General features: G+C 45.4%; 1 protein-coding gene across 4 annotated transcripts in view; it reads right to left on the reverse strand.

Annotated features, from left to right (window-relative positions):
- The window catches only part of SLC12A6 (solute carrier family 12 member 6), an 830,972-nt gene that overhangs the window by 625,742 nt on the left and 186,697 nt on the right, over positions 1-18,533 (reverse strand). For 2 of the 4 annotated variants that reach the window (XM_069238303.1, XM_069238302.1), the window contains exon 1: positions 10,500-10,719. The exons of the other annotated variants lie outside the window; for them this stretch is intronic. In XM_069238303.1, coding sequence (XP_069094404.1) covers positions 10,500-10,617 — 118 coding nt within the window. In that variant the 5' untranslated portion in view covers positions 10,618-10,719. Of the gene's footprint in view, positions 1-10,499; positions 10,720-18,533 lie in introns of those variants that run through there. 4 annotated transcript variants of the gene reach the window in all.

An 18,533-nucleotide genomic window follows, 5' to 3' on the forward strand; every position in this document is an offset into this window, starting at 1 on the left:
TTTCCTGTCGCGAGCATTAGGCCTACCCACACAAGTGAGGTACCATTTTTATCGGGAAACTTGGGGGAACACAGAATAGCAAAACAAGTGTTACTGCCCCTTGTCTTTCTCTACATTTTTTCCTTCCAAATGTAAGACAGAGTGTAAAAAAGGCGTCTATTTGAGAAATGCCCTGTAATTCACATGCTAACATGGGCACCCCCGGAATTCAGAGATGGGCAAATAGCCACTGCTTCTCAGCACCTTATCTTGTGCCCATTTTGGAAATACAAAGGTTTTCTTGATACCTATTTTTCACTCCTTATATTTCAGCACATGAATTGCTGTATACCCAGTATAGAATGAAAACCCATTTCAAGGTGCAGCTCATTTATTGACTCTGGGTACCTAGTGTTCTTGTTGAACCTACAACCCTTATATATCCCCGCAACCAGAAGAGTCCAGCAGACATAACGGTATATTGCTTTCAAAAATCTGATATGGCAGGAAAAAGTTACACGTAAAACGTGGAGAAAAATAGCTGTTTATTTCATCTCAATTTCAATATTTTTTTTATTTCAGCTGTTATTTTCTTCAGGAACACCTTGTAGGATCTACACAAATTACCCCTTGCTGAATTCAGAATTGCGACTACTTTTCAGAAAGGTTTAGCATTCTGGGATCCAGCATTGGTTTCACACCCATATCTGTCACTAACTGGAAGGAGGCTGAAAGCACAAAAATAGTACAAATGGGGTATGCCCCAGAAAAAATGCCCAAATTGTGTTGAAAAATAGGGTTTCTGATTCAAGTCTGCCTGTTCCTGAAATCTGGGAAGATAGTGATTTTAGCACCGCAAACCCTTTGTTGATGCCATTTTCAGGGGGGGGGGGAAAGGAAGCCTACTTCTGCAGCCCTTTTTTCAATTTTTTTTTTTAATGAACTTTTCGCTGTTGTTTGGCTAATTTCTTGGTCTCCTTCAGGGGAACCCACAAACTCTGGGTACCTCTAGAATCCCTAGGATGTTGAGAAAAAAGGACGCAAATCTGGTGTTGATAGCTTATGTGGACAAAAAGATATGAGAGCCTAAACGCGAACTGCCCCAAATAGCCAAATAAAGGCCTGGCACTTGAGGGGGAAAAGGCCTGGCAGGAAGGGGTTAAACTGAACAGTGAGTCGATTAATATATCTCTGTAGAACAGCAGGATAGCTTAGACCATTATTCAGGATTGCATAACCCTATAACTTAGAACCAGTAGAACTGTCCAAATTTAAGACTTACATTGTATTTTACCTACACCCCTACTTATGTACTTTTTCGTTTGAGGTACCACAAGTGAATCTTCCACTTCATGACGATTCATGTGACCGCCGGATTGTTTTGTAGAAGTTATGTTTTATACATAAGCACATACACCTTTAAGCAGAAGCACTTTTTATTAGGCCTTGGAAAAAGCCACAACACCTCGATTGCGTGTCAATAGCTAAAACATGTCGACCTTCTACAGACACTAACAGCGGCCAGAGCTTTCTCCCTGCAGTGCCTCCGTTTTAGTCCTGTCCAAGGTGTGTATGAATAATGTGAACTGCGTACCCTGTAGCTAGTTTTAACTGTCACTGTTTGCATCACCTTGCGCTCAACATTGTGGTATTTAGAATATACATCTCTATGACAAAAAACATTCCAAAGCTCCTCCCTCGCAGAGAGGAGGTTGTAGCCTGTACCGTGGCTAGGCATCACAGTACGAGGGGATTTCCAATGATAAACACGCCACCTCTAGTAGGTGAGGGAATTCGTCCTTTTAAAGGGATATCCCGTCTCAGTTGGGCCTTCTTCGGAAAGAGCAATCCTTATAGACCCAAGGGTTCTTTATTGTGAAAGTTGTACTCTTAATCAGGGCCTTAATATAAACTGCAACGGAGATCTACGCAATGACTTGAGTGCTATTGTCACAGTTATCATTTTGGATCGAACTTTAGCAGTCTATCTGTGCATTATCTAATTCTAGTTCATTATTGCCCTTTCTCCTCATGTCTTTAGTATCGTCCCCTCCTTTGTAGTGACCAAGCCACACCATTCGTTTGTCAGGACCAAGGTTATATAAACTCCTCCAAGGGACCTTTATCTCTAGACATCTTCACAGTAGTTTCTCTAGAATGAAAACCCTGATGATTCGGTTGTTATGCATCATGCAGTGGCAAGGATTACCTCATGTATTCAACACTAAAGAAGATCTTTCGCTACAGGTTCACAGATGTTTGTAGCTTTTAAAGGAGGAGAGCCACTCTACCCGCTGGCAGACCAGTGCAGGCACATTCACCCTCTGTAATGACTGCTTGTTGGGATTAGAATGTGATCTTTGCTTGACCCAGGTATAAACCCCTGATAGGTAAAGAGATGAAATCCCCTTCAATTCACCTCCATCTTGTTCAGTTATAAAACGATAAGACTGGCTGATTTCAAAGCAGCCACCAGAACCGCCACTTAGCTTTCCAAGTTTTATATTGCTCACCAAAGACTGCTATCTGCTAGTATTCGGAAGGCTCCCATCTCCATTAATGAACTAGTATATGTACATCAGGGCATATCCTGCACATCATGGAATCACTGTCTTTTGCTCAGCATGATCAGAAGCGAAGGTATGGTACACAGAAGTCATTCGTCTGGAGAGACTGTTTCTTTGCTTGTTGCTGAAGGTGTAAAACTTAAGTTCAAGTCTCATTCCACACTCAAATACTGTTCGATAACTATTAGAGCTGTGGTGCCTACTGGACAGAGACTCTGATGGTACGGAGATCAGAAGCAAATTGCCAACTCCCAACTATATGGCCATGCCCTCTCCCATTTTCAACATGTGGTTACTATGTCATGCTGTGGCATTATCATAAAATGCCTCTAAAGGTGTTTTACTGCCCATGCACCCTAGACCACAAAAAAAGAATGTGTGCGTATTACAAGCAGCCATATTGACACATGGGTGTGCAATAGTGGCTCTTCCCATAGCAAAGAAAAAAACAAAAAAACAGCCTAATCCAATTTTGTTTTGTTGATTGATGGATAAAGAGATGTCAGGGGAAGGCTGATGATCACTACAGAGGCAGCTCTGTTACTCTTCTGGCTCTTTCCCCTCCAGAAAAGGAGAGAAGACATAATCTGGAAGCTCAGACTTAGGTGAATACGTTTCTCAGAACCTTCTACCAAAATTACACATATCTTCTGAAGAAGCCTAAAAAGTATGTCTTCACAATATGTGCAGAATACCCCATGTATCTGCCTGTTAACCTGTTATTGAAGGGGAGGGAGTAAGTGCAGATGGCACATTTCTGGAGGGGAAATGCAGGAAGTAATCCATCTAGCAATGGTGGTCTCAGTAGCAATAAAAACTGCAGCCTAAGATTCAAAACAGTTCTTCTGTAAAAACCTGAGCTGTGGATCTTTCAAGGTAAAATTGTTGACCATGCTGGACACCAAAGATGTGAAGCAAGCATCGAAAAACAGTGGTGGGAAATGTCCTTGTTTATGCTGATGTGGACAAAAGTGGGATCAGTCCTCAACATCACAGCGGCAGGGTGTAACACCATGGGGCTGAAAATGGCCTGAAGCTTGCTGGTGCACCTGAAAGTAGTAAAAAGCTACACGAAAGAAGTTTCACGTTTCAGAAGGCCATTGGCTCAAATGACATATACCTGGTTCAGGTCAAGGCCACACTCTAATCCCAACAAAATATAGGATCCCGGACGGAAAAAACAGGAATAGTAGGCCCACCAGATGGTACTTGTAAACCTACCTCATTAACAATGATAGACACAACTAACCTGTCATGTTGCTGAATAGCCTCATGATATGTTTGACAGGGGTAAATAAAAGAGCAGAGGCATATAACTAATGTGCTCAAATAAGAGCCAAATGCAGTTGCCATGAGCTGTGCCTGGCAGCACAGTGTGGTATAGAGCCATTTGGTCTGGACTGATCAGTGCACTAATTACCTTCATCAACTGGTTGGCCACAACCTTGACCACCCCAGTGATGAGGAAGATGGACTGATAAGACTCAATACTGTCAGACAGCCATCCTGTTTTCAGTTCAACTGCAATAGTCACCATATGGATGTCTTTAGAATGTGGACTGTCTTGGACAGCTTTATTAATCATCGTGCCAAAGTGCAGCACCAAGATCAAACTCATGGGGGAGCCATTAGGCCTTCTGGCCTTCCCAGACTAGTGAGGGCAAGAATTCTGATAGTCCCTCCATTCACAGAGGAAACTTTACTGCAGCATAGGAACAATTGTTCAGACATTCAACTGGAAATTAATTTGTCATTAGCTGTCCTCATTATAGAGGTCCTTGTGGAAGTCTGAAAAGCCATTTATAACTGCACACAACCCTCGTAAGAACAGCCTCAGAGGCAGCTTGTATCTCTGAGCCCATCTGCATTGTTCTATCCCAGGGATACTCAAAGTACGGCCCGCGGGCCTCATGCGGCCCCTCTGACCTTTACATGCGGCCCCTGGGGCAACAGGAGCACTGGGCAGCTGTTTGCTCCACTCCACACTAACAAAAATATTAAATACACACACAATCTTTTATTTCAAACTTAATTGGTGCTAAAAAAAGGAAGAAGGGACTCCTGCACTTAACTTCAGAAACGCCTTCATTTTTAAAGACACCTTGCAGCATAAGTGTAAAACTAAGACAGTCTCTCCTAAATTAATTAAGTCTATTTAGTTAACATGCAGAACCTTTTCGCCTTAGTACAATTTATTTTATCAGTGCATTGAGATGTATTCCTTTTAAAGTGATAGTTTTCAAACATAATATTTGGAAACATTAATTATTTCCCTTACCCTGAGAACACCACCTATAGTAAATTAAAGAGGCAACTCACTTGGTATGTGCACTTTATGGGTGGCCTGGGTTCCTATCATACATAAACAACATTATAGATTATTAAATCAAACATAGAAGCAGGTTATGTGCAGTGCACACCATGAATCATGTATTTTGAGGACATCTTAAATGTGATAATGCAGAAAAAGGAGGGAACGTGACACTAAACAATTGCCTAGGATCACACAATTTGGAAAAGTGGGTAAGCTGGGATTAATTCCAGGTTTTCTGGTTTCCCATTGTTTATTTCATCCACTAGATGTATATCCTTTGTTTCCCCTACACCTACCTTGCCACCAATCCCCCTAGTCACCCCACCCGACCCCCACTGCCCTGGCATCAGTGCGGCCCCCAGGTACGTCACAGACCAAACTTTTTGGCCCCTGGGAAAATGTTTGCGAGTACCCATGTTCTATCCTGAGACAAGCCAATAAAGCAATTTGTCTGCATTGTCCCCACATTATTTTCCATTTGATGCTGTGAGCCCATCCATGTTGTTCTGGTCACATCATGGCCATCGGGTGCAGTGGGATGTGAGACACTTCAATCTAGAAGAGAAGGGATGCATTATGAGCATGTGTAAAGTCCCTGTCTAGGTGGAGAAGTTTGGTCTCTAGCTCAACAACTGCTTACTCCTTACCTCTTAGGGTTAGTAGGTATGCCATTGCTTACCCACAAAACACAGACTTGAAAAACTCTCAGAGTGTCATGGTAGTGAAAACTTATCCACGCTTCATTTTATAGTGCACCTGTGCTTTGTCCCCAAGACATGCTCGGACTGTCAATCAACGAGCATTAAGGATTGCCCGTGGTGGTGCCTAGTTTGGAGCTTCACCAGTACATGGTTAGATATTATGTGAGGTAGAAAACATGCACCGAAGACCCAGCATAGGTCACAGGAAGGCATGCAAAGGTAATTAATAGAGACGATGGACTAATGAGGGATATGTATATTTCCTAGCTTGCAGATTCCATTCATACCTTGTGTCACTCAGTTCAAGTGATGAAGCCCAAAAAGGGAGAGGAAAAAAAACAGTGCAGTGCTGATACCCAAACAGGGAGCGGGAAGGACCGGTGCAGCTGTAATCCTTGCCTGCAACATCATCAATTGTAACTGCATTGCACACCACCCCTGATGACTGTGATCCCCAAGGGGTGCCTTCATCAAAACTGCAATTAGTACATTCAATTTAGAATACAATAAAGCAGGGGTTTATAGATAAAAATACATGGTTGATTTAACACCATCACATATCATTCTTGCTTATCCAAAAAAGCTTTAGGAACCCTAAAGGGTGGGATTTTCTGAGGAGAACATATATCCTTCTTGAGCCTCTAGAGAAGCTTGCAAGCAGAGAATGTCTCAAAGCGAGTTGTAGGACAACACTTGTTAATGAGCCTGATTACAATCTAAGTCAGTAGCTTAAAGGAATGAGCAGTCAGCTGTCTCAATGACAATCATTCTAGGATATAAAACAGAGGATCCTATCTGTGCAAAAATGTAATTATCAGAACCCCCCCATATACCAATAACTAAAGAACCTCGCAAGAACTCCATCTCTCATAATTGCCCTTCATTCTATGCTTCTACCCCACAAGTATCGGCCACAAAAACTCAAGTCCATTTTATGGACTCGAGAGAATTTTATAATAATGATAAGCATGGTTCTTACTGAAAACCCAAGTTACATTATCTAGGAAGAAAGAAGATCCTCTCAATATTGTTAACTGCTGCAGAGCACAAAATTATTTCTATTATTTCCCCAACCAACTGACGAGCAACCTGGAGCAAGAAGTGGAGTGTAGACCAGAATCAGTCCAACATTTGTTAAGGGTTTTCGTGCATTTATAGCTTTGTGCATTATTAACGACGTGCAGAATGTAGTTTTATACTCAGTTTTATATATACACACACACACTGATATAGTACTATTGCTTTTAAACCAAATTTACTATAGCATACAGAAGTGTGTTTTGTTGACTGTTTGGGCCTCGCAGCCATGTTTTTCAAAATGGATGTCTTCCCCTTCCACATTTAACTGTTTGTTATTGCTGCAGCACACAGTCAAGCAGTCATGTTTGTTTATTACCATTAACATTGGTCCTGCTGTGCTCGAAGAAATCTTTTGATGACTCTAATCTGTCTTACTTCAAGGTCTTCAACTAGATCACGATATCCTATTCATTTACAACATCTTGCTGTTGTCCATTTATCTAGTTTGTTCAACCATCTCCAGATGGTATTAGCATAAAGTGGGCAGAATCTATATTCATGTAGTGGGAAAGAGCTTAGGTAATTAGACGCTAATTTTTTTTTTAAATGTAGTCTAATTTGCTAACGATATAACTTATGATCGTACCATGATGATGGCAATTTTAGTGATTTAAGATGCAACAGTAGAGTATATAAACCTTTGATTTTGGGGGGGAGCCAGGACACTTTCCTGAAGTCCTAGATGCTACTAGAGATGCTGCTTCTCTATTGATTTTGTTGCCCACTTGGGACTTAAAATATTTTGGATTTTGCACTTCTCTGTGATTCTCTATTTTGCTGAGAGCCTTCATGACAGTTAATCTGTACTGCATCTTTTGAAATGACATAAAACCCTTAAATTATTCTGCTAATCTAGAACTCAGATATTGTGTGGGTACTTTTACTTAACTAACTGTATTTTGATGTGTTGAGAGGTGTCTTACCCTGAGGACACATTGCCTTATGAATTGAGTTTTAACAGAATCTCCGATTCATCAAAATGTCGGTCTTTTGTTATGGTAATATTTTGGGGTTTCAGAATTTTGGGATTCCCTACACTACCAAAGCACCAAAGAGAGAGCAACAACCAAGAGACAAAAAAATACATAATGTGTACCGTCAGAGGAGGCCCAGATCATGGCACCAAGACCAATTTAGTGCCAGGATAGACAACCAAGCCCGACCCCCGCTCATTCCACACACAGTAGATGCCTCTTACCCCAACTTTGACCCAATAACCACTGTGTCAAAACAATTAGTGAATATATAAAACGTCTGCTGTGCAGAACAGTTGTAGAAAAGTTACAGGTGAGGAGGAAGGGCCCTCCCCACAAACAAACATAGGGTCCCTATCACCTAAAGGCAGCAAAGAGACAAAGAAAAAACAAACTACTATTATGCACAGGTTGTCCTTCTGAACTTTGGTTCTTAACATCTTCATCCTCAGTGCTAGTACATGGAGAGTGCACAGGGCCTGTTTATAGAAAGTGAAAGTATGTGCCATTCCGAGGATGCCCAATGGACCAGTTTACATTTCGGTAGCCGAGTTTGTCCCAGTTCCTTGATCTTCACACCTCCCACTCCGCCACCCCCACCTGCAACCCAGCACAGCACAACACCAGCTATGGAGGGATAGGAGGAACAAGTCTGCCACCTCATGTAGCAATCAGACTTCTGACAGAAAAGGTCGGGTTGCCTTCATAAAAGAGGGAAAGCTTGTTTTACTTCAGAGAAAGGCTATTTGCCATCTGTAGAAGCTTATAGCACTGAAATTATGTAAACAGAGGTACACTTATTTATATTAAGTTGAGATGCCAGGCCCATAACCACAGGAATTGGCTCTATTGCATTGTATCAATAGAAAGCGGATTACTTTCAAAAGTAGCCAGAGGGTTCATAAAAGAGAAAAAGAATAATCACAAAAATCCAGGGTGAAAGTGCAAAAAGGTCACGTTCAGCAAGGTTTGCTAAACCACATGTGCCACCAGTTCTGATATTTGCGTCAGAAAATTAACCTCATCTCGGAGTGTTAACCTCGTCAACCCCCACTTACATTTCAGTTCATTCAGTATTTCACCATAGTTTACAAATGTGGAGCCAACGTGCACTTACTACACATCAAAAGTATATATTTGGCTGCTAAACGAAACTATTTGCATTTTTATCAACCAGGTGCCAGCATCCTCTTAGATTGTGACAGGACTGGCCAATGTAATAGTCCTTGTCGTGTTAGCTAGCATTTTGGACAGGGGTTTGAAAGTCTGTTGAACACGCCTGGGGTATTTTGGACAGATATGCTGTAAATAACAATTGTAATGGCAAAAAAGTCTGAATAATTACAAAACACCTAGCGGTCTCACACCAACAAAGAAATGAGTATCCTTCATGTGTCTGTCTTGGTTTTAACTGATGTTTCTTTGGCTCTTTCTGATTGCTCACTGGATTGAGGACGCTGTCTTGCACTAATACACAAATGTACACAAATTATCAAAGTCCAGTGTGTCGAAACATTAAGCACAGACAGTGTGCTCATAATGGTAGGTCCCATCATAGACGCGAACTAGAAATACACTGGAGATAACGCTAACTTCAGTCCACATGCCCAGATATGTCATATGGATGGACAAACACACAGGCTGACCTATCTCGATCCACTGGATAGATTGCGTGTATGTCTATTAATCTAGAGAATACAAAACTGCCATAGCCCAGCGGCCTCAAACTTCTAAATAATAATAATAAACACACTGCTCAAAGAACGTAACATAGCCAATTAATAGAGAATATGACCGGAACACAAATACCCATAACACATAACCGTCAAACGCAGCACCAGAATCCACACTGGGATGTGGCGCGAGATAAATTGGGCCACTAACACTACAGCGAATTACTACTGGTCGACTGTGGCCACAATAGGGTTGCCCACGCATGAATAGTGTTTGACATAGACACATTCAGAGTGTCAAATACAGTGGTCTGTGTCAGGAAAAGGAGAAATCCACGGTTCAGAGAAAAAAAAATGGGACATAGCAAAACATAAAAGACGGGTAGCGTGCACGGGAAACCGAAAGCAACCGATGGCATAGATAAAGTACTTAAGATCGAGACGAAATCACGATGGGCTGACGGCCTAGAAAGGAGGCAGACAATAAGACTTAACAGTCGCACCCAGTCTGAGGCAGAAATCCCAAAACAAAGCTGTTGATACAACACTTTCTCTGTGTTCCTTAAGTGCATCGTTATAACCGTCCTGTTTATTAGTCCCACTCTCGGAAAACATCACGAGTTTAAACAGTTTACACAATAAAACTCAACTCCACCCCTGTAAAATAACCAAGGAACCTGGCTCGGGGTGAAAGGCAAGAGGGCTGTCACGGGTTAGATAATACTTCATTTGCCAACCCCATGGAGTTTCCCGGGAACCGAGATTTGTGTACATGAGCCGGGAGAACGTAAACTGGATCGCGAGAAAGATAGCAGTTAGGAGTTCGTCCACCTCATGCAAAGAAGTGTGTGCGTAACTTGCAGCCGGTAGAGGGTGAACATCCCGCCAAATTCTTCCGAAATCACTTAAACCTATGCTATCGGCAGGACAGAGCAAAGTGCACAAACTACACCTGGGAGCCGCCATGGTCCGCTGCCCGCAGATGGATAGACGGCTCACATCTCCCAAGTCACGTGACGGGAACAGACCGCGAAGTTTCATTACAGAGCGCACAAAACCACCAACCGAGCACTGCCTCCCCTGCCAGAGTGACATCTCATCCAGAGTGCTCGAGCACTAATCGCCTCTGCTGAGCCCCGCACGAGCATGCGACACTGCCTCGCCTCAAACCCGTGAGATCTCAACGGGAGCCACCACACAAAGCGCCTCACCTGAGCCCACAGTTTCGTTGGAGTTCGTGAGGCGAGCTGTCACTCGGGCCAGGCTTGGACCCTCCTCGTCGTCTGGGACGTCCGCTTCGGACACCTTGGTGACGGTGAAGTGTGGCATGCCTGCTTCGGGGAGACTCTCCGGTAGTCCTACCTGCTCGGCCTGTGCTCTCCTGGAGTTAGGCAGTGTCCCGACTGACAAGCACGTGACCGACCCTGGGGAGGAGGCGCCACTCTGCCCTGCCCCGTGCTGTTTATCTGTCTCTAAGCAGCTTACAGCTCTCCGCCAACTGTGCCCTCTGTGGAGCCTGGGCGCAGCCGCCAGCGAGCGCCTCGACGCACACCTGGAGACGTCACCGCATCCAGGAGCAGAAGTGAACACTTCCATTCACACGTACATTGTACATCATGTGCTAAGCGGAGGGTGATGGTAGAATGGATTTCATTGTGAACACGAGTACAAGTGCAATGGACCAAGAGCATTCACGGCTCGGCAGGTCCTCAGTTCTGATTCACACCTCGGGATGGCTCCTCCAGACGCGTCCACTCGCATTCACAAATAACAGAACAGGCACAGCTACGGTTACAGGCCCTCTATGAACACGTAGAATGACAAGAGGCCATAAGCATAAGACCAGGAGCTTTGATGACAGCACCGCAGACAGCAACCATACAGACAGAATGTGAGGTACCAACATATCGGTTGACCAAACGTCGCAGTTTCCCCAAGACAGTACCGGTATTCAGTGGATTGTGTCGAGGTATTTCTTAATTTTAAACACACGTCTAGGTTTTGGGGGACAAATCTACACATCCTGCAAAGCAGAATTGAAATTAAACATGTGCTTGCGTGTGAAATAACTTACAGAATATACCTTTGTCTTTCATGCAGCAAACCAGAAGATCAGCTGTGTGCTCTCAGCAGAGGAGAGACAGAGTGGGGCAGGGGTGCACAAGGTGGAGGTCCTGCTATAATTAAAGTTATATAAACATAGCCTCCTAAATGTAAATTGTCAATAGGTAGTTATAGTTAGGACCTAGTTTCTATATAAAAGGCGTTTTTTTACTTGCCTATATCTTTAGCACCGCTAGACAAATCTTCACAAAAAATTCCCAAAACATCTGCCATTCACCTCTGCTGCTGTCTGGAAAGTTTCAGAGTGATCCGTTAAGTGGGGGCAGAGAAAAAGGGGGGGTCCCAAAACAAGTTTTCCCCATTAATTTTTCCAAAGGGATTTTGAACAGTAATAGTGCCTAAACTACTGGACGGAATTACACCAAATTTGGCAGAAAGGTAGGTCCTGGTTCAGAAAGCAACCTTTTTTATTTTGGTGTAGATCCGTTCAGTAGTTTTAGAGAAATTAAAGAAAATCCAACATTGTATCTATAGGGACGCAAAGGATTCAAGACCCCTTCCGATCTCGTGCTGAGATCTGATTGGCTGCGAACACTTCAACAAGGAAGCCGTTGAAGTGTTGTCAGCCATTTTGGGACCCGGCTGAAGCAGAGTCCCTGAAAAAAGAATAAGAAATACAAAAAGGGGCCAGGGTACGAACACCCTGACCCCTTCGATCTGGTGCTGGGGTCCCAAAGGGACCCCACCCTCAGGGATAAAAAGCATTTTTTTTTTTTATTGTTACTGCGGAATCGTGACAGGGTCACTGATCCACTGTGAACATTTAAAAAAAAAACAAATGCAGGCTCCCATGCTCGTTTTAAAAAAGAAAAGCCCCAGGGTAAGCCAGGTCCTAGGGACACTCTTTTCTTTTTGATAGGGGGCCTCCTGCCCCCACCCCCCCTTAGCCTCGGGGAGTACCACCTCCCCCTGTGCGAATAATAAAATATGAGCTGGGGCCGCGCAGCCCCACGTGCCCTAGGGATCACCACCACCTGGGGCGAAAAGGCTTATATCATACAGGGTAGGCCTGATGGCCTTCCCCACAGCCCCGTGGACCACCACCTCCCAGTGGCATTTGTCATCTTCTGTGCTGGGGGGCCGTGCAACTCCCCCACAGCCCTGGGGATCACTATCTCCTCAGGACATTTGTCATTCTCTGTGCGGGGGGCCACGTGGCCCTCCACAGCCCCAGGGATCACCACCTTCCCGGGGCTATAATAAAAAAGGGGTGGTTCTGTTTCGGACCCTGTTTAGCCCAGGGATCACCACCTCCCTGGGGCTATATTTATTTTGTGTGCGAAGCTCCCCCCCCCCCCCCCCCCCCCCCACTGCCCCTCAGACCACTAACTCCCTGCAGCAAAGAGTAAACAATACAAAGGGGCTCCTTTTTTAACCCCCATTAGCCCTGGGGACCATCACATCCCCGGGACAATGCCTATGTTGGAGGGGGGCCACGCAGCCCCCCTCGAGGAGCCACTGATGGTCCTGGGGACTGCCACCCCCCAGGGTCAGTTCTTGCTATGTCCCGGGGTACCCACCCCTGAGACATAGCTGTTTGCCCCTACACCTATTCTTACACCAAGAGAGATAGTGTGTGACTAACTCCTGTCACGCACAGCCAAAGGGATGTGTGCTGAGTAGGGTTGGGTGGTTAGGGGGGGTTAGCCGCAGGGACTGGCTCCAGGCCAGGCCTTGTGGGCAACCCCTGCTGCACACGGGCGAAGGCTATGCACAGTGCAAAGTTGGGTACTTATAGGGGTTGGCCACGGGGCTTGGCTGCAGGCCAAACCCTTTGGCCAACCGCAACCATACACGGCCGAAGGTGGTGTGTGGCTGTGGTTGGGTTAAAGTATAGTAATGAAAATTACCATACATGAAAAAAGACCATATAAATTCACTGAAAAAACCAAAGGTTAAGGGACGGTATAGTTAGGAAATGGAATTTGAAAAAAATCATAGAAATTCACTTAAAAAAAAAAAAAGGTTACAGGGACGTTATAGTTAGGCTCACATTTGAAACATATGAAACCATAGAAATTCACCAGTTATAGTAAGAGTTACCTCAAGTAACTATAACTCTCGCTGGGCTCACCCATGGGGCCGATATTCTATTTTATGGGGTGGGGTCAGTGCAGCTCCGCCCCCTTACCTCTAAAAGCCCAATGGAGTCCCCCCCACCCCGGCCAATTCATTTAAGGGAGGGGGCTGCGCAGCCCCCCTCCTTGAACCATTAATGACCCTGGGGATCCCCATTACCCAGTGCCAACTCACAATCTATGTCCTGGGGTGCCCCAGGACATAGCAGTTTCCTGTGTTTGCCCTCGTTTGGCAGGAGCATTATTAAATCTTCCACCAAGCAGGAGCAAACCCCAAGTCCACTCCCAGCTTAAAAAAGGCTCCCATCCGCTGGGATTGAACTTGGATCGGTTTCCTTGCCCGCTGTAAAGCAGACAGAGAAACATCTACATATAACTCCCGCCCGCAGGGACCAGCGTTGTTAGCTGCTCCCTGCGGGCAGGATAAATTTTGGCTTCTGCTGGAAGCAGGGAGATATCTCCGGTCCAAGGGGCCTTTGGTTTCCCTTGCAGCCTCCAACAATATTGTGGTGGGTGACCTGGGTAGGAACCAGGGCACCCACCTTTTCTTACGCCAGGCACCTGGGGATGGGGTCTCTGAGGTAGAAATCAGCCCGGGTAGGGGGCTGCGTGCCCCCCTCCCCAATAGATTTGTTGCTGGGTCCCGAGGTATGGGCCTCCCAAGGCCAAAATCAGTCCAGGGAAGGGGGCCATGTGCCCCCTTCCCATAGGATATGTAGCAGGGTCCTGGGGAATGGGGTCTACGAGACCCAATTTGGCCCAGTGCCCCCTTCTCATAAAAAGTGTGGCTGGCCCCAGGGGATGGGTATACCAGGGGCTGGAATCCACTTGGGGGGAGCATATTCCCCAATAAAATTACGGGATGCCCCAGGGAATAGGGTCCTCTGGGGCCAAAACTGGACAGAGGAAAGGGCCTCCATACCTTCCTCCCCATAATTTTTTTTAGCTGGCCCTGAGGGATGGGTTCCCCAGGCCCGAAATCAGTCCGGAGAGGGGGGGTGTTTGCCTCGCCCTCTTTAATTAAAAAACAAAATGGCCCTGGGGGCCCTAGGGCCGTGCCCTATGGCTAACCCCCCACTGCGCAGGGCTAAAGGCTGTATGCAGCGTGGGGTTGGCTGTATGGGGGTGCTGGCTCCACTGCCTGGCCTTGATTCCAACTCCCCCCCTCTGTATACAGCCAAAAGCTGTGCATGGTGGAGTGTTGCATTTATGGATGGTAATTAAGTATTACTTTTCTGTTAAAAAAAAAAAAAACAAAGGCGCCAGAGTAATTAAACCCAAAAAATAATTTTCTATCGTAACTGCAAATACACAGTGGTGCGACAGGGGGAGTGCGGGGTGAGTATGTGTGCTTGAGGTTGCAAGGACATTATAGTTGGGAAAAATAACTTTAAAAAAACATAGAAATTTACTTCAACAACACAGGTTACAGGGACGTTATAGTTAGGCTCACATTTCAAGCATACAAAACCATACAAATTCAGCTGTTACAATTAGAGTTATTTCAATAAACTATAACTCGTGCCCTAAGGTAACTATAACTTGTGCCCTCGCCATGCACAGTTTTCTCATCAATATTTTTACTGCAAATGTTACAGTGATATTATCAATTATGTCATAGAAGGTGTCATGAGTGATGTAATATCTGGGATAATTAGTGCATGGCAAGGGCACAAGTTATAGTTACCTTGGGGCACAAGTTATAGTTTCTTGAAATAACTAACTAGGACAGCTTAATTTCTATGGTTTTGCACCTTTTAATTACTTTATGTTAATCCAACCATGCTGTGCATGGCCAAGGGCCAACCCCCTATAACCACCCAGTGCCACGCCATGGACAGCCTTTGACTGTGCGCAGTATGGCTTGGCCATAGCACTCATGAAGTGCTTGTTTGTTTGATGGAGATGTAATATTATTCCTGTGTATCAAAAACATGTCTCCAAAATCAAACGGAAACACGCTTGGGGGTCCTTTTAATAAGCTTTCCATATTCAAGGGAAAATGGGGGGAGAAGTTGCATGTCACTAATGCATATGGAGCGGGGACAAACAGGTGATTCTTCTTGGCAAAATTACATACTTGTAGTAGGAAAGTTTACATACTTGTAGTTTTTAAAAGTTTAGAACAAGATCTACGGTCTCAGTAGCAGATGACAAAAAGGAACCCACTCGCCACAGACACTACATGAGACACAGAGTTAGAAAAAAGCAAGGATGCAACACCTCCTTCAAGGATTACAAATAACTGTTCATGGTGAAAATGTAGATAAAACACATTTACTTTGCTTTAGCCATGCACACAAAGTTAGTATGATCACAGGACTGCTGGGGGAGTTAAAGGCCCCGTGGTTCCAGCCAGCTCCCTGCCTCAGCAGTCACTGCAACCACACACAGGAAGCTGCTGAAAAAAAATGCATCTCCCTGCGTGTGGAAGCAATAGCTTAATCTTTTTCCTGCCCATATGTTGGCAGGCAGGGAAAGAGATGAAAACTCCACTTCCAGCAAGCAGGAGCATTTTCACAGCTCCCGCTTGCTGGAAGCGGAGTGTTTGCTTCTGCTTGGCAGGAGCTGTCACAGCTCCCACAAAGCAAAAGCAATCAGCTACCTCCCGATGGTGGGCACCATGAGAGGTAGCAGGAGCCAGCCCAGGGCCATATATGGCTCCAAGAGGGCCCTCCTTCTTTCATAATATCTATTTGGCCTCGAGGAGGTGGTGGTCCTCAGGGGGTCTGCGTGCCCCCCCTGCGTATCTAAATAATGTAGCCCCTGGCAGGTGGTGGTCCCAGAGTCCCGGGGTGGGGGTCTATGTGGTCCCCCACATATTTGTAAAACTTAGCCCCAGGGAGGTGGTGGTCCCCGGGGCTTTTAACAGCACTAGGAGGGGGGCCCTATGTGCCCCCCTCCTTAATCATAAAGCTAAGTATGCCCCTGGCCCACCCAGGGGAAAAATTAAAAGTAATGCGCGGGTGAGTGCACTTGCGTTTTTTGTTTTTTTAAATTCACGGCGGAATTCATAAATTTCACAATAATTTTTTTTTAAACTGCTTTTTTGTCCTAGCAGAGTCCCTGGAGCACCCCTGGACCAAGGCTAGGGGGTTAGGGTAACCGTACCCCCTGCCCCTTTTCTGTTCTTTCTGTTTTTTGTTTTTTTTGGGACTCAGCTGAAGCAGAGTCCCAAAATAGCTGCTAACACTTCCTGGATGAAGTGCTGACAGCCAATTAAATCTCAGCATGCAATCAGGACTATTCAAAAAGTATTTGCACTTCTAGATATACACATTTGGATTTCTTTTAATATCTCAAAAACTACTAGACAGATTTACACCACATAACAAAAAGCGTGATCTATGGACAAAAAGCTACCTTTCAACCAAATTTGGTGTAATTCTGCCCAGCGGTTGGGGCTGCGGGCTTCTCTAAATAGTCTATGGGAAGTAACAGTAACAGTATTACCCCCTTTTTTCCCAGCCCCCACTTGACGGATCATTCCAAAACTTTCTAAGCACATCAAGATAGATAGAGGGCACTTTTTGGGGGAAATTTTCTGGAACATTCAACAAACGATGCTAAAGATATAGGCAAGTCAAAAAACGTTTTGTCTATGGAAATTAGAACCAAACTGTAACTACCTAGTGGCAACCGCCACCAGGATATGTGTGTGTGTATATATACACCCGAGGGCATTTTGATGCTCGGGGACCCCCACCTCCTTTATAATGAATGCGGGGGAGCTATTTTTTGTTTGAGGGGGCGGCGCTGCTCCCGTCGTGGAGCCAATGATGGCCCTAGTGACTGCCACCCCCCAGGGCCGGCTCCTGCTATGTCCCGGGGTGCTCACCCACAGGATATAGCTGTTTGCTTTGACAGCTCCCACCAAGTCATAGCAAACACTTCACTTTCTGCAAAGTGAGAGCTTCCACACAGAGGCCCCAGAGGCTTGACAGAGGCAATAACAGATAATACTAATGCTCAATTTGTGGTAGTGTGGTCAAGCAGTTAGGCTTATCAGAGGGTAGTGTTAAGCATTTGTTGTACATACACAAGCAACAGAAGAAACACAAACCCAATGACTAAACTCCAGACCAATAGGATTTTATAAAGAAAAATATGTTTTCCTAATTTATTTCTGGAACCACAAGATTCAATTTACAGGTATGTACATAAATTGAAAGGTACTTTGCATAGGTACAATCAGGACTTTGAATAGCATCTACAATGTACACAGTTTTCTTTATAATGGCAAAAAGCTATTTTATAAGTGGACACTACAATTTTCAACAGTTCCTGGGGGAAGAAAAAGTACAGTTTTTAAGGTAAGTAATGAACTTACAGATTTAGTCTGTGGGGCATAGGTATCCCACAGTTGGGGGTTTAAGATAGCCCCAAACACCCAGCACCAGCAACACAGAGCCAGTTAGGCAGAGGTCAAACAGGAGCCAAAATAACATGGGCCCCTTTTGTGACAGGGAGTACTCCAGTTACGGTCTGCTTGCAGGTAAATACCCGCGTTGTCGGAGGGCAGACCGGGGGGGTTTAGAGGAGCATGGGGGGGGGTCCAAGTAGGCACGAAACACGCACCCTCAGCAGCACAGGGTCATCCGGGGGCAAGGTGCAAACAGGGCATCAGGTTCCCAATGGAACTCTGTGGGGGGACCCCAGGAGTCACTCAGGCGCTGCAGGTAAGGCACAGGGGGCTCCTCAGGCAAGCCACCGACTGGATAAGGAGGAGGGCCACCTGCTTGCCACTGATGCACCAGTGGTCGTTTTCTCTTGCGTCTGGGGGCTGCGGGTGCAGTGCTTCTCCAGGCGTCGGATATCTTCGGCCCAGGCAATCGCGGTCAGGTGTGTCCTCAGGAGTCCCTCAGCAGGCGTCGCCATGGAGGATTGGAGAGGTCAGCCCAGGGTGGACACACTGTCGGAATTGTCTGGGGATCCTCTCTGGATAGCTGGGCCACCTGGACACGGGCCGTGGACGTCGGGTGCAGAGTGGTTAGGACTCACGTATTTGGAGTAAGATGGAAGTCCTTAGAAGCAGTCTTCTGT

This window comes from Pleurodeles waltl, chromosome 6, assembly GCF_031143425.1.
Source record: "Pleurodeles waltl isolate 20211129_DDA chromosome 6, aPleWal1.hap1.20221129, whole genome shotgun sequence".
In the NCBI taxonomy this organism is placed as follows: Eukaryota; Metazoa; Chordata; class Amphibia; order Caudata; family Salamandridae; genus Pleurodeles; species Pleurodeles waltl.